The sequence below is a fragment of the Dermacentor variabilis genome, chromosome 7, assembly GCF_050947875.1.
Source record: "Dermacentor variabilis isolate Ectoservices chromosome 7, ASM5094787v1, whole genome shotgun sequence".
NCBI classification, from domain to species: domain Eukaryota; kingdom Metazoa; phylum Arthropoda; class Arachnida; order Ixodida; family Ixodidae; genus Dermacentor; species Dermacentor variabilis.
In genome coordinates, this window is record NC_134574.1 from 77,676,311 (window position 1) to 77,692,829 (window position 16,519).

General features: G+C 44.3%; 1 protein-coding gene across 1 annotated transcript; it reads right to left on the reverse strand.

The window, feature by feature from the left end:
• Positions 1 to 2,040: 2,040 nt before the first annotated feature.
• On the reverse strand, positions 2,041 to 12,731 carry LOC142588707 (protein spaetzle-like). The gene is made up of 2 exons (XM_075700523.1): positions 12,370 to 12,731; positions 2,041 to 2,685 (listed from the first exon to the last, which is right to left on the reverse strand). The coding sequence occupies exons 1-2, from the start codon at positions 12,729 to 12,731 to the stop codon at positions 2,463 to 2,465; spliced, it is 585 nt and encodes a 194-aa protein (XP_075556638.1). The 3' UTR covers positions 2,041 to 2,462.
• Positions 12,732 to 16,519: the final 3,788 nt, after the last annotated feature.

Sequence of the window (16,519 nt, forward strand, 5' to 3'; positions counted from 1 at the left end):
TAAGGTCGTCAATCATTTGTTGTAATTCGTCCCCCGTGTTGCTCAACAAGTCAATCTCATCCGCGAACCGAAGGTTGCTGAGATAATCGCCGTTGATCCTCACTCCTAAGCTTTCCCAGTGTAATAGCTTGAATACTTCTAATCATGCAGTGAATAGCATTGGAGAGATTGCACCTCCTTGCGTGACCTCTTTCTTGATAAGTAACTAGCCACTATTTCAGTGGAACACTAAGGTAGCTGTGGAATTTCTGTAGATATTTCCCAAGATATTCATGTATGCCTCTGTTCTCCTTCATTAGGCAATGCCTTTATGACTGTTGGTATGTCAACTGATTCAAATGTCTTTTGATAATTTATGAAAGCAATGTAGAGAGGTTGATTGTACTCCGCAGATTTCTCGGTTACCTGATTGATGACATGGATGTGATACATTGTAGGGTATCCCTTCCTGAAGCCACCCTGTTGATTGACTAAAGCCAAGTGTTGGCCTCGTTATATTGGAAATAATATTGGTGAATATTTTTTATTGGTGAATAAGTCATGGGGCTATGCGTATAAAGGGCCTCAAGCTTTTCAAGCATGGTATCTCCTCCATCTTCTGTTAAAGCGGCTGTTATTCCATCTTCCCCTGCTGCTTTCTTCCTGGTAGTGTCTTGAGCGGCCTTTCTAGCTTCATCGCAGAGCGATGGAGGCGGTACATATCTAGCTATATTTAAGGATTATGTACCTCTCGCAGATTGGCCAGGAATGGGCAAATACTCATGTTCACATACCAAATGGTTTAGTCGGAAGATCAAGTACATCAAATAAATTATTGAATATAATGCGTTATTCTACAAAGACGTCGATCTGCTTTACTTATCGCTGCGAGCGGACATTTTTTGTTTCTGTTTAATGCAGGATTTTTGTTACTGTATTTACGCATAACAAGGAAGTGCACGCACTGGCACATTGGTTTGTCGGTCAACATACAGAGGTTATGTAAGCCTGTTCACTATCACTTGCAATTGGCGCAAATATAACCTTGGTATATATACATATATATATATATATATATATATATATATATATATATATATATATATATATATATATATATATGTATCAGCCAGCAAGCAGTCCCGCCAAACCTGGGAGGGTAGACAAAGAAATCTTCGCTTTAAAAAGCACGTCCCTCTAAGTAACGTCTAAAAAAATAACGTTCATGACATGTTTCCGACTCGGCAATGACTTCCACCTCATGCAGTTCACAGAGGCATTGCCTTCGATATTTGTTTCTGTTATTCAGAGGCAACCTCGCTTAGGTATGAATTTTGACACCACGTATTGTCAAATTTGCCATCTTCTCCGCTCTAATTGGCCAAGAGGACTGCTACGGTTTCTCTGATACCCGCCGTGGTTGCTCAGTGGCTATGGTGTTAGGCTGCTGAGCACAAGGTCGCGGGATCTAATCCCGGCCACGGCGGCCGCATTTCGATGGGGGCGAAATGCGAAAACACCCGTGTACTTATATTTAGGTGCACGTTAAAGAACCCCAGGTGGTCGAAATTTCAGGAGTCCTCCACTACGGCGTGCCTCATAATCAGAAAGTGGTTTTGGCACGTAAAACCCCATAGTTTAATTTTTTTTCTCTGATTGGCTCAAATTGCTGCAATTTCCGAATTTGACAGTCTCCAGAATAAGACCCCCGGTCCACAGGTCCCGTCTGCTTGACGCCATTTTAGCTCGCTTTCTGATTTGCTTTGGTGAGTGTCGCATAGTAAAATCATACATTACCATAGCGCGAGCCGTTGCCATAGCTTTCTTGACGCCGGAGACATTGGGCACAATTAATTTTCGGTCGTCGCAGCTCGTTCTTACAAGCGCACTTGCTGTCTGCCACTACGATTGTCTGTCATGACTGTTAGGGTACTAACAGTAATGAAACAGTCATGACTGTCATGAAAAAAGGAACGGCTGTCAAAGTATGACAGGATTGCAGCAAGCACAGGACTGCAGTTGTGTTGAAGCACGGAACACCAAGGCACCTTGGGCGCAACATTTTATTTCGATCTTTTTATCCGAATGTCTGATTCGGTGAGCGAAAAGCTAATACAACTCCCTTGTGCATCTCAGAAAACTATCAGTGCCTTACATGTTAAGAAGAAACAATGCTTGCAAGAGGTAGTGAAAGAAACAGAGACACATTTTAATGGCAGTGAAAACAATAACATAGATAGACTGTTCTCACTATAATCACCCTCACAATGTATCAGACAGTACTGAGGCGGCAGGGGCTATCTGGCTGCTACGTCGCTTTCCGCACCATGTACGACCGTTGGCCGTGGAGATCACGAGGTATAGAGCTCTAATATGCTTGTAATTTCGAAACGATGGCGCCCCATAGAACAACGCAGAGGGAAGAGCTGTAATCAGGCCCCCCGTCCACATCTGATCAAATGCTCTTTTTTTCACTGCTGTTCTCAGTTACAGCGGCGGCTCGGGTTCGGGCTGCCTCCTACCAACATCGGGGACTTGACGTAGCAGCTGCAGCACGTCGGGAAGGGGAACGTCTCGGCGTACGCCTTCTGCTCGGTCGGGTGCACCGTGAGCAGCTTGCGGTAGGCGAACTTCTGCTTGCACGTGGATGAATAACCAGCCGGAAGGCCACTGTACATGACGTAGTCGCACGGCGACCCCTCGCCCCTGCGGGAAATACAGTGGTGGGCTCAGTGGCGTGCGTTTCTTACTTTAAAGCTTGTACCCTACACGCGACTGCGAGGTCATGTTTACGGAACGACGAAACGCGAGATAAACGAAAATAACAAGATGAACAGGAGCATGGGCGAAGGTGAAGTACAGGTTAAGAATGAAAAAGCGGAAGAAGAGAAAAACGACAGACGAGGCTTATCCGTTGCACACGTACATATCCAGTAATCAACGAGCTAGTGGCGAAATCGAGAATTCAGCCTGCCGTCAAATCTTATCGAATGCACAAATTTCGCTATACTTGCTATGCGTACGTAGACGTACACGTGGCGCCGCTTACGGTGCTCATCATAGTACGTATCACTACGCTCGTGCATAGGCAGCTTCGCCACGTTGTGTAAAAATTGTGCCCTCGAATCAAGTATTAAAAATCCTTATTGTGCTCCATAGTTGAAGCTGCAAATGCAGAAGTCGTACTGTGAATGCCCTAGAAGTGTCCAGATTTCGAGCTCAACTACAGGCCGTATATTTATTTATTTATTTATTTATTTATTTATTTATTTATTTCACAATACTGCAGGCCATGACGTGCCCAAGCAGAAGTGGGAACTTAAAACACAATTAGTATAAATAGCGATTACAAATGAATAACGCCATAAACAATCAAGAAGGATTACATCACTACGCATATAATATGCACTTGGTAACAACCAAAGTAGCAAACTAAAACAACAATATTTTCGGTGCCGTATGAAAGTCAGCCTCCTCGAAAATGGATTAAGGAAGATCATTCCAGTCAGAAATTGTCTGTGGGAAGAAACTCTGTTTAAATGCACTAGTTTTACCAAATATCGGTTTCAGTGCATGGTTATGATTGTGTCTAGTCTTTCTGGTGCCTAAGGATTTTACATATTAAGGTATGGATACGTCAAATTTACCTTTCAACATATTATGCATGAACACTATCCGAGCGTATTTTCAACGCACCTGTAATGCTGTAATCCCGTGTTCTTGCGTGAGCTTAGTAGGGGCATCACACGTTCTATATTTACCAGAAATGAATGTGATAGCCATTCTTCGCAACATCTTATGTTTACCTATAACCTGCTTAGTTTCGGGATTCGAAATTTCGGAAGCATATTCTATTTTCAATCTTATGTACTAGACGCTAGTAACTTTAGCTCTGCTGGTGCTTTGTTTAGTTTCCTTTTTAGGAAACACAACTGCACAAATGCTGATGCACATATATACGAAACATGACTTGACTAGGATAAGCTGAAAGCAAATGCGACGCCTCAATTCTTATAGCTAGTAACTTGTGCTATTTCTTGGCAGCAAATAGTATAGGAACAAGAAATAGACTGTAATTTACGTGTAACTGTTAATAAGACTGTTTTTTGCACGTTGATTTCCATATCCGAAGTTCGACACCACTGCTCAACCTTCAACAATTGGTCCTGTAAAACAACATGATCGCTCCCACAAGATACCTTCTTGTATATAGTTGCGTCATCAGCAAAATGTTTTATGCTCACTGTATCAGACAAAAACTCAATGAGATCATTCACATAAACTAGAAAAAGCAAGGGCCCCAGTACACTGCCATGACACACACCAGAAGAAACAGGGAGCATATCAGACGCACAATAATCCGCTACAACAAATTGTTTTCTGATATGCAAGTACGCTTCAACCCATTTCACTGAGTAGCTGGGAAGACCGGTTAATTTCAGCTTATGTATTAATTTCTCATGTGGCAATTCGTCAAGTGCCTTGCTAAACTCTATAACGAATGGCTCTATTTACCTTCAGTGTTCCAATGTCATTATAAATTCATGTGCACTGTTGAGTAGCTGAGTTGTAAATTTGTGGTAAATCCGTGTTGATAAGGAGATGAAACTTTATTGTTAGACAAGAAAGGCCCTATATAGCCAGCTACGACGTGTTCCATAAGATTGGAACAAGCAGATATAATTGACACGGGCCTATAATTTGTTATCTTAAGCTTGTTGGCCTTTCTTAAAGATCTGCAAAACGCGCGCTATCTTCCAGTCATCAGGAAGCTCACTAGTGGTCAAACGAAGCTGAAAAAGATGTGCCAAGTAGTCTGCAATCTGCTCTGCAAAGCGTTTCAAGAGTGCAGTAGGGATGTCATTCTACCACGCTTTATTTTCTCGTCCAACTTAGGTAGCGTGAAATATTCTAACTACTTCGCAGATGACGCCAAGCAATGGCGCAAGGACCGACAAGCCAGTTCACAGAAATGCGAATGCGCCGACGAAATCTTGCACGTTCTCCTTTTTCTTTTAACCTAGACGTTTAAACTAACCGTATGCAAAGGGAATGTTGGTACCTGTTAGCGCTGGCTAGTCATCGTCTCTTAAATCATAGATGAGCTAAAAAAGGAAAAAAAAACGTCATACAAAGAACAGAGAAAATATCATATTGATAAAAGCTCTAAAGTCAAGAAAGCAATTCTTTTTTTTTACTTATGGAGTTCTACGTGCCAGAACCACTTTCTGATAATGAGGCACGCCGTAGTGGAGGGACGCCGGAAACTCGGACCACCTGGGGTTCTTTAACGTGCACCTAAATATAAGTACACGGGTGTTTCCGCATTTCGCCCACATAGGAATGCGGCCGCCGTGGCCGGGATTCGATCCCGCGACCTCGTGCTCAGCAGGCCAACACCATAGCCGCTGAGCAACCGCGGCGGGTAACAATTGTTTCTGAGCGGTTCACAAGCGTTCGGCTCTTCGTGTTGACGCACACACGGCGGCCCTCGTTGGTGGAAAACACAGCGCACACAAACACTCACAGAAGAACAACAGGAACCCGATAATGTGAGCGAATATGAAAAACACGTATTGAAGAAAAGGTCGCAAAAATTTACAGATACAGCGTCGTGATCCAAGTTGCAGTTATAAAATTTACTAACTTATGGATATCCCCGATTAAAAACAACAAAAACAGCAACTAATTCGCGTGCTGCTCTGTATAGCAAGTGTTCCGATCGCCACACACCCATGATTCTTTTTTCTAGTGGTCTGGGCATCCTATCCCGAGCATGTATCTTCGCCAAAAGACTCTTACGGAGAGTATCGCAATTCTTGCAGTGTGATCGTTTGTTTTATCTCGCCTTCCGCCTCCTCACAAGAGCACACAGCGCTGTCGGTTATTTCCAAACCTGCACAAGACGCATTTAGCACAGGCAGTGCCAATTCGACGCCTATGAATTGTTGTTTCTATAGAGTGGCTCTCTTTCATAGGTACGCTCAATCGTATGTTAGGTTTTATCGCAAATGACATGACACAGAGTTTGCTTAAAACACAAAGCGCATGAATCGCCACCAGGGGTAGTGGCGATACCACTCCACTTTTGGTGAACTTCGCGTGTCATGTAAGCTGCCGTGACGGCCCCTGTAATTTCGCAGCGACTTGGTATCCACTGAAATACGGTATCATGGGGAGGAGCCATTGCTGTAGCGTGAAGTTCTTTCTTGGCTTGTCGGTTCTTGGATCCGACGTATAGGCTGATTTAACGACGTCTCGAACAAAGGCAGATGCTCATGATTTGCGTGTTATTTTGATCATTGTGTCCGACTAATGTCAAGTGCATGCAACCTTAATTTTTCCCACCTTGGGTTGCTCTTATCCATCAACGTTTCTACAGGATGTTTAAAAATGATTACGTGCAATCCTTCCCGCCTTGTGGATTTTTCACTCACACAAGAGCGCGTAGTGGATTTCAAACCGACATTCGACCGAAGCTTGACTAGTGGTCTAATCTCTTACATTGCGAAAACCACAAGTGCTGGTGGCCTTATTCATTGCTGTAACAATATTGCGCAACACTCCGCATTACTGTACCGCAGTGTACAGCAACTGAAGAAAGCGTGTGCAAGCACCAGCACCAGTTGAATGCACACAAGGCCACCTTGCTCGCCCAGAGATGTTGATCGAACGCCATAATCAAGTATGAGGAGGCTTCTGCATGCTCCCTGACCGGATAACCATTGCTCGCACGCCTAAATAACGCAGTAAAAACAAACCAGGTGCCTGCTGCAATGAGTAAAAATAAATGAAGAGAGCACAATAGGAACTTACCCGTTTACACATATGCGGAGCTGCTGCTTTCCCGCATAGCTTGGACATCACTATGGCTAGTATAGACGCAACAAATCTTCATAACATTTCTTTTTTCGCGTTATCTGACTCACAAAAATTGGGAACTAAGAACTAGGTGTATATTTTGCATATTTCAGATTTTCTTTTGCTTTGAGTACTTATACTAATAGTAGCAAATTATTACTTTCATACGTGTTCCTTGAGGTACTTTCATTGAAGTTTTGCGTAAGAATTCTCAAACATTACCTGAGAAGTTATTGCTGCTAGACATGCATTCCAAACACCAGAGATCTAGCTATGATTTTATGTATCGCAGAACCAGTGCATCGCAATATGTACACTTTGAAATAGAATGTTAAAATCTGAACTAGAGCTCATTACGAGCCGTAGCGAAAGAGTAAGGACATCGAAAAGTTACACCTTTAACAAGTTCTTAAAGAAACAAAAATGTTGCTGTGATTCAGTGATTCCGAAGCTCGGTGTCGTTGAACTGAAACAATGGGATGGTACCTTGCTGTCGAAATTGTGCTCACCAGACATTATTTTCTTTGCTTACGGTTGTCCTCGGACACTTCCAATATATTTTTTGTAGCCTTTAAATCACTAAGCCCTTAATTTTCGTATGTTTGGTGGAAGTGAACATAAGATAACTAACTAACTCACTCACTCACTCACTCACTCACTCACTCACTCACTCACTCACTCACTCACTCACTCACTCACTCACTCACTCACTCACTCACTCACTCACTCACTCACTCACTCACTCACTCACTCACTAACTAACTAACTAACTAGGTAAGTAACTAAATAAACAAATAGATAACTGCATTAATTTGGTCGAGAATGATCTGTCTAAAATACCTAGAAATTTGCGGAAATATGTGCAACTGAGGTCGTCACCAAGTAAAACAGACACTACATCTCCGTTAGCAGGCACTCACGGAACTATCGAGGACGTCTGAGATGCGTTTGCGCTACACACTTGAAATCAGTTTTCAGCAGGGCCCCACTTCGTCCGACTTTCCGGTGGACAGCGATGATGTGCCAAGCACTCCGTCTATTGGTGAAAAATGTATCGCAAAAAGCATTCGCAGCGCAAGATCGCCGCTGTCGTGTGGTCCTAATGAAATTCCTACGGCTTCAATTAAATCCTTCAGTGAAGTGCTTAGTGCAATCCTAACTTGCGAATACAACGCTTGCCTCAAAACACGAACATTTCCTGTACGACGGAAAACCTTTCGTGTTATTATATATATATATTAACACGAAAGGTTTTCCGTCGTACAGGAAATGTTCGAGTTTGGAGCCAAGCGTTGCATTCGCAAGTTATATATATATATATATATATATATATATATATATATATATATATATATATATATATATATATATATATATATATAGCAACCACAAACCGTCAGCTTTATGGCCCACGCATCAGAAGCGGTCAAGAACAGCAGTCAACTTGACGACGCTGCGACCTAAGCACGGCGCGTTGTCAGTCATCCCGTGTTGCTATCAGAACACCAGGAGACAGGCGTTTTTCCACCTTTAATATCTTTGCTGCGAGACCACATGTTAGACCCACAGTGATATGTCATCTCCAACGGACATTGCACAAGTGCGTACGTAGACACCAGTACTTTGCCACAGGGCTACGTCCTTGGATCGCTTCATGCCTTTCTCTTTGTAAACGATGTATGCAAAGTCATGAATCATAAAGAACTCATCTGTCTTGGTTTAGGCTGATTACATCATCATTATCCTCATCGTCAACCTATCTTTATGTGCGCTGCAGGACGAAGGCCTCTCCCGGCGATCTCCAATCACCCCTATCTTGCAGTAGCCAATTCCAACTTGCGGCTGCAAATTTATTAATTTCATCATCCCACGAAATCTTCTGCCGTACTCGACTGCCCTTCCCTTTCCTCGGCACGTATTCTGTGACTTTAATCGTCAACCGGTTATCTGCCCTACGGATTACATGACCTGCCCAGCTCCACTTTTTCTTTATTCTCATAATGTCAACTAGAATATCGACTATCGCCATTTGCTTTCTTCATGTCTCTTAGCGTTACGCCTAGGATTTTTCGTTATCATAGTCGCCATAAAGATATTCAAATAAAATGTCAGCCTTCGTGACTACAACAAAGCTGAAGCCGCCTTCGCTCATTGGGGCGTGCGAAACAAACCAGTGCTAAACAGCCGGAAGGCGAAAGTAATGCCCCATATACAGGCAAGACAGATGAGTTCTGTTTCCCTTACCACCTGGGAAAAGCCGCACTCTCTCGGGAGTGCGAAGTTACTCACCTCAGAATCATCTTCCAGCTCGCATTCCCGCTCCACATAAGAAGTGCAGCCTGCGCAGCCTGAGGACCTTAAGAGCGACTATCTGTAGTTGTGAGGTCTGTGTCTGATTTATGTGATTTATGTATTTTAAGTGTCGCTACGGTGGAGCAGCTGCCGACAGCAACTGCAAGGCTAATCCCACCAGTAGCCTAAAACCACTCAACTCCACTCAACTCACAGCAAGCAAGTGGGATCGGCGCGTTTCTTAAGCTGCACACAGCCCTCTGCCGAGCTCCGCTGAAATATGCCGCTGACGTTTGGAACAGTACTTGCCGATCTAACAAAGCTCGAGTACACAGATATCAAAGGCAGTTTGTACATTAACAGCGGTGCGTCAGGCAGGTCGGCCGTGCACAACAGTCTCGCTCTCAGTCCTCTATCGGTCTAGAAGATCTGGACTGCAGTAGTACCGAAGCTGACTTAACTTTCTATTTCGAGCTTGTGAATGATATCATTGATTGTACAGAAATATTGGATTCCGCGAAATATAACCAGGGTGTCTAGACTTCATATATCTACTTCTGGCGTCTCGAAGTGTCGCTTGGTCAGGATTCTGCGAGCCTGCAACGAACACTCTCACAAAATTAACATGTTCACAGACATCTGCCAACTTTCGAAGCAGCATTCGTGTCCATTTTAGGACTTATTTCAAAAAATGACAATGTTCTATTTTTATGTTATTATGTGGTTGACCGTTGGTGTATTGCAGGTGCACTATTCGTTCTTGAGCAAGGCCTTGGTTCGGGCTAGTTTGTAATCCATATTTAAAACTGTTTTAGCGCAGACCTTACAAAAACCACAAAGGGACAAGAGCGGGACAGGCGCTAACTTCCAATGGTTATTGCGAGGTTTCGTGAATGTATACACAAAAACATACCAAAAGAAGTAGTATAAAGGCAAGAGAGAACATAACTAACCATTTGATCGCACCGTCTAACATGTGTGCGTTACTAAGTATTTGTCACCAACTGCCCTCAAGAAAACTTTTTTTTAAATTCTGCACTTAAAGAGTATTAAGTAGTTGTTGTTATTTGATATGTATGTTCCTCCTTGTAGCGGGTGGAGGGTACCGTGTGCTTGATGTCCAGATTTCCAGAAATCTCAGTCAATGTTCTTTTGTTTTTCATGTTGATATTATATTTTGTTATATTTTTCTGTGTTCAGCTGTATTATGTATGTTATATACTGTATATAATATTTGTATAGAAGAATGTGCACCTTTTAGTCATGTTTGCTCATATATATACGCGTGTGTGTTTGTGTGCCTGTTATTCCATTTCTCACGCGCCTGGTTGTTCCTGGGTACGCTAACAAAATTGACTGATTGATTGATTGATTGATTGATTGATTGATTGATTGATTGATTGATTGATTGATTGATTGATTGATTGATTGATTGATTGATTGATTGACTGACTATGCACCGTACCATTTTCCAGCACTGTCGTACTTATTATCAGTGCCCTTCGCTGCCGACGTAGACACGCTTATCTTCTGTTTTATCGCGATAGCGTCAAGGGCTCCGTGTCGCAGAAAATCCGGCGTCAGCGTCCCGCACCCAGCGTCGGCCGTCTTCCCACGAAAAAGCATTCCGAACGACGCCCCATACCCAACTACTCTTCTACCGCCAAAGTTGCTGATACCTTGTCCTTCATTCTTTACAAAGTTATTGCTCGGAACTTTCAAAATGACACCCGATAAACAAATATCATCAAAGAAATATTGACAGTGCATGCCTTTTGTGTTAGGTCTTCTCAGATTGAAATATTTAAAGTGCGAAACAATAACAGGAGATCGACCCACGCAGGACGCCGCGTTTCTACCAGAAAGCTCGCCTTCGTGCATAACGTTCGCCGACAGCGTTTCCCGGTAAATACTACGGTTACATAAGCTGCAGTTACCGCGAAGCATGAAACGCAGTCAGCGATCTTTGAATGCTTTCGCGTTCGGCGCTTCAAGGAGAAGTTTAAGCATTCTCCAGATTTTAATTTTTTTTTCAAACTCCTTTACGGCATCCTCACGTGCCCCAATATCCTCAGTCGTGTCATGTTTCGTAAGACACGCAAGGACAATAGAGGAGATTGACCTTTCCATGTTAATGCCTTTCATGACCAACACTCAGTCGTCCAGAAAATACTCAACCTTCATGACGCTTATTTTCATGATCCCGATATTTTGCATAACTGGCTGTCATTGTTCTTTCCCGAGCTTCGCGTTGTTGTGTCATAGTTTCGCACATTGTTGAACTGCCCTTCTACATTTTATTTCGTATTCACCATGCGTCTTGTTGCATGTACTCTTCTTTTCAAACTTGTTCTTTTTATGTATTGTTTTTTTCGCTTATATTCCTCAGCTGCTTTCTTTTGTTGCTTTGTTCTGTAATGTATGCGTGCGTGAGCCCTAACACAATATGGTTTTTCCCTGGCACAATAAAGAAATTATCGATCGATAATTCGACTGATTGATTGTTTGATTGATTGATTGATTGATTGATTGATTGATTGATTGATTGATTGATTGATTGATTGATTGCACACGATGCTGAGCATACTGTGTCGATAACCTTTATGCCCTTTGTGTTTATCTTGGGAAGAAAGTGCAGTGCACAGCGGCCAATAGGCTCGCGCCTGCAACAACGCACACCTAATGTCGTTCGGCTGCGATCATTAGCCGTCAGCAGTGCACCGTACTTCAAGAGAATAGGAAGGAAAACGAAGAGAACGTTGCAGGCGTCCGGGTGCATTAGGGGCGAACGCCCGCTGCTCTCCCTACTCCACTCTAAATGCTTGAGCTCTGATCGGAACCAAAAGAAGATTACTGGGGAGAATCAACCCACGCACTCATTTCAAGAACTTGTACAGCCGTTGGGATCGTAGGTGATTCTAGTTGTGCTGAGTACCGCAAGGCGGAAATTTCCAGCCTGTATCTGGTATTAGTACTTCAAGTTGACGCAGAATAAAAAAGAAGAATGAAAAGACATCCGCGAGCGCGCCAAGCTGCTAGACGCACGGACTTTATTCCAAAAATTTTGCAAGTAAACAGAAGTATAAAAAGTACCGAGTATAAGTTCGCGGTTTGCGTGCTTCTAAACCTTACACGTGCGGTCGTATACGTGCTTGATCCTCAGGCTTCGGGAGTGACAGTGTCACTTCGCGCAGTCTTTTTTGTTTGGCGCCGCCCTGGCCATGTTAGAATACTCACACGCAGACTTCGACGGTGATGGCCTGGACGTACGCGGCGTCGTTGATGACATACAGCCACTTGCCGTCGGCACTGCGCGCGGTCTTGGGGAAGATGGTCTTGGTCCTGGTACGGCACACATTCTGGTCAATGCCGTCCTCGTGGCTCGGAAGGCCCCGCTCTCGGACCTCCTTGTCACTCGTATTCCTATTCAGACTCCGTATCACCGTCCGTACGATCTGCCTGCGATGGAGACATGTGTCAGAATGCGGTGGAGCCTTCGGCGTTACGGCCTGCTCAGTCACCGGGACAGGCACCGCCATAGGGCTCCCAAGCAGAAGTTTGCCGCTGAACGCGTTCGCCACTTTTTCGAAGAACCGCATCACTATCCCTCAGCGCGCCGGGGCCTCCATGACCTCGCGGTCAATGAACAGTTTCAGCAGTACACTCTAGTCTTACTTAGGCGTCTGCAACCACTCAAGTACGCAGCGCGCGAGGTCGTGCGTACGTAGCCAAGCGCGCGCGCACGGAACGGTGATAGTTGGCCGGACGCAAAAGTTGAGAGCTGACTTGGACGCGCAGCAGCCGGTAGTGTGCTACTAAGCGATGCCATGTGCCAGCTTCTGAAACTGTGTAGCCAATATCAGCCGCCACGAAGTCAAACCACGAGCCAGAGTCATTATTTCGGCAAGAGCCATATCGAGAAATGCGCTCACGTGGACGCGCGAGAACACGCAAGAACGTCCCCCAAGGCCCGCATGGCCCGCAGCAGACGCTACGCAGCTTTTCAAGAGCTGCGAGCGCACGCAAGAGACCGTGCGTGCTCCCGGCGTACTGCGCACGCGCACTCTCGCCTCTGCGGGTTTCCTGCGCACATGTCGCCGACGCCAAACTAAAGCAGCCTAATATTTTGCAAAAGTGCTTTTCCTCTCGCTGTTGTTTCGCGATGGCTGCAGCCGCGGCACGACGTTCGGGTAGCAAAGGAGGCCCGTACTGTTGTGGGGTGAACTGTCACAACCGTGGCAAAAGCACCCGCGGCCTGCAGCCGCTCGTCAAGCCGCGTCACCATACATGGATGGATGGATGTTATGAGTGTCCCCTTTGGAACGGGACGGTGGGCTGCGCCACCAAGCTCTTGCTATTACACTGCCTAATGTCCTACCGAGGCTAAACATTAGAAAAAGGAAAGAAATAACACTTTGAACTCCCACAACCAAATTTTCTGATCCCATATTGTGAACTGTGCTTTTGTACGTCTCCATTTTTTGTCGTTTCCCTATTTTTCTTTCACCAATCCTCCAATCGCCTCTTACTAATCACTATTGCGGACGTGTTTACTTTTCCACTGCTCTCGTGGAACCCAAGGACTTCAAGGAGGCCAGTGTTGCCTAAATCGACCGCCGGGTAGACGTCTTCACATTCTAATAAAACATGCTCCATAGTTTCCCTAGCTTTACCGCAGCAAGCACATTCTTCTTCCTTATATCTCGCTTTATAGGTGCGGGTTCTGAGGCATCCCGATCTCGCTTCGAAAAGTAATGAGCTTCCCTTTGAGTTATCATAAATTGTTTCTTTCCTGATTTCGTTTTTTCCTCGTAAGTAGTTACTCATGGCAGGTTTCTTTTCCATTGCCGCGACCCATGAGATTATTTCAGCCTTTCTGACTTTCCGCTTGACGTTCTGTGTTGCTGTGTTGCCCACCCCACAGGCCGCATACTTGCTGGTAAATTACCCAGTATATCCTAAACTGTAAATCAATATTGTTCCTGTACAAATATCTGAACAATCTCTCAGCCCATTTACTTTCCTCCATACTCCTCAGTCGTCCTTCATAATCAATTTTGCTCTGAGCTTCCCTCACTTCAAACCTTGTCCAGCCCATGTCACCCTGCACAGATTCATTTGTACTCTTCCCGTGAGCACTCAATGCGAGGCATCCCACTGACCTATGGTTTCCATCGAGTTCTGATTGTATGCCATACTTCAAGCAGTCAATCGCATTACCAAATGTAAGTCCTGGAACCATTACACCATTCCATATACCCCAGAGCACCTCGTATCTATGGTATCCCCATATCGCTCTGTGTTTCATTATGGACGCATTTCTTTTCCCCTTTGCTGTTATTGTTTTTTCCTGTGTTTCCATATATCTATTGCCTTCCTCTATCTATATACAAAGGTATCTATATTATTTTACCCGAGGTATTTCCTGGCCCTGAATTGACATTGTATGTTCACTATTTTCACTGAATACCATAACACCCGATTTTAACGCTAAATTTCAGACCTAAGTTCTCGCCTTCCTGTCCACAGGTATTAGCCAGAAGTTGCATATCCCTTTAGTTGCTAGCTAGCAACACAATGTCGTCCGCATAAAACAAACCTGGAAGGTGCTGCTCTACTACTGTACGCGCCTTTTTGTGTGAAATATTAAACCCGATATTACTTCCTTCTAGCGTCCTCTCCATCCTTACCATGTACATCATAAATAGCAGTGGGGATAAAGGGCACCCCTGCCACAGAACTTTGTTGATATCAACTTTCGCCTCGCTCCTCATCACTCCCCATTCCACGCAAACGGTGTTTTTAGGTAAATCTCTCGCAAAACCTGTACGCAATCGTCGCCTAAGCCTTCCGCTTTCAGAATATTGCACGAAATGTTCCGATCTACATTGTGATACGCTCCTGTAATGCTAAAAAGGCCATATATAACGGTTTACTTTCTACTCGAGATATTTCAATACATTGAGTAAGGACAATTAAGTTTTTACCAGATGCCAACCGATTCTGAAACCATTCTGAAGTTCTCCTAATATGCCATTATTCTCTGCCCATGCATGCAGCTTTAATTTAATCGCCTGCATTGCTAACCTATATATTACCGATGTAATGGTCAACGGTCTATAGGAGTGAATTCTTTTGCCCCCTTACCTTTAAAAATTAAATTCATTCTACCTCGTCGCCAAATGTCTAGTATTCGTGTACCTCTTAAGCTTCTTTTCTACTGCTTTCAACAAAGCTTCCTACCGTTTTGGTCCTAGTTCAATAATCAGCCTAACGGGAACTTCACCTAACCATGTGGCTGTGCGCTTAGGAATTTTCTCTTCGGCTTTCTTCGAGATGAAATTTGTCAGCACCAGCTCTTTTTTCACCTGGTTCTTTTTCATACTCTTTTTTTCCTCAAATACAGCCTCATCATTGCCTTGGCAAGATCAGTGCGCCGGCGCCGGCAGACGGTCTGAGTGAATACGACAAGGCAACGGACACACCGCGCAAGCGAGTCAACTTTCTGCCTTTCTCCTTGGGTGGTGCAGGAATCATCATCATCATCATCATCATCATCATCATCATCATCATCATCAGCCTGGTTACGCCCACTGCAAGGCAAAGGCCTCTCCCATATTTCTCCAACTACCCCGGTCATGTACTAATTGTGGCCATGTTGTCCCTGCAAACTTCTTAATCTCATCCGCCCACCTAACTTTCTGCCGCCCTCTGCTACGCTTCCCTTCCCTTGGAATCCATTCCGTAACTCTTAATGACCATCGGTTATCTTCCCTCCTCATTACGTGTCCTGCCCATGCCCCCCCCCCATTTCTTTTTCTTGATTTCAACTAAGATATCATTAACTCGCGTTTGTTCCCTCACGCAATCAGCTCTTTTCTTATCCTTTAACGTTGCACCTATCATTCTTCTTTCCATAGCTCGCTATGACTTCCTCAATTTAAGTAGAACCCTTTTCGTAAGCCTCCAGGTTTCTGCCCCGTACGTGAGTACTGGTAAGACACAGCTGTTATAAACTTTTCCCTTAAGGGATAATGGCAACCTGCTGTTCATGATCTGAGAATGCCTGCCAAACGCGCCCCAGCCCATTCTAATTTGTCTCATGATCCGGATCTGCAGTCACTACCTGTATTCCCTTACCACTTCCAGTGCCTCACTACCTATCGTAAACTGCTGTTCTCTTCCGAGACTGCTAAACATTACTTTAGTTTTCTGCAGATTAATTTTTAGACCCACCCTTCGGCTTTGCCTCTTCAGGTCAGTGAGCTTGCATTGCAGCTGGTCCCCTGAGTTACTAAGCAAGGCAATATCATCAGCGAATCGCAAGTTACTAAGGTATTCTCCATTAACTCTTATCCCCAATTCTTCCCAATCAAGGTCTCTGAAT

Coding starts and splice junctions, on each gene's coding strand:
- LOC142588707 (XM_075700523.1), bottom strand. CDS start 12,731: ATGCGGTTCTTCGAAAAAGTGGCGAACGCGTTCAGCGGCAAACTTCTG. Junction 2,686..12,369: donor ATCACCGTCGAAGTCTGCGT/GTGAGTATTCTA, acceptor TATTTCCCGCAG/GGGCGAGGGGTCGCCGTGCG.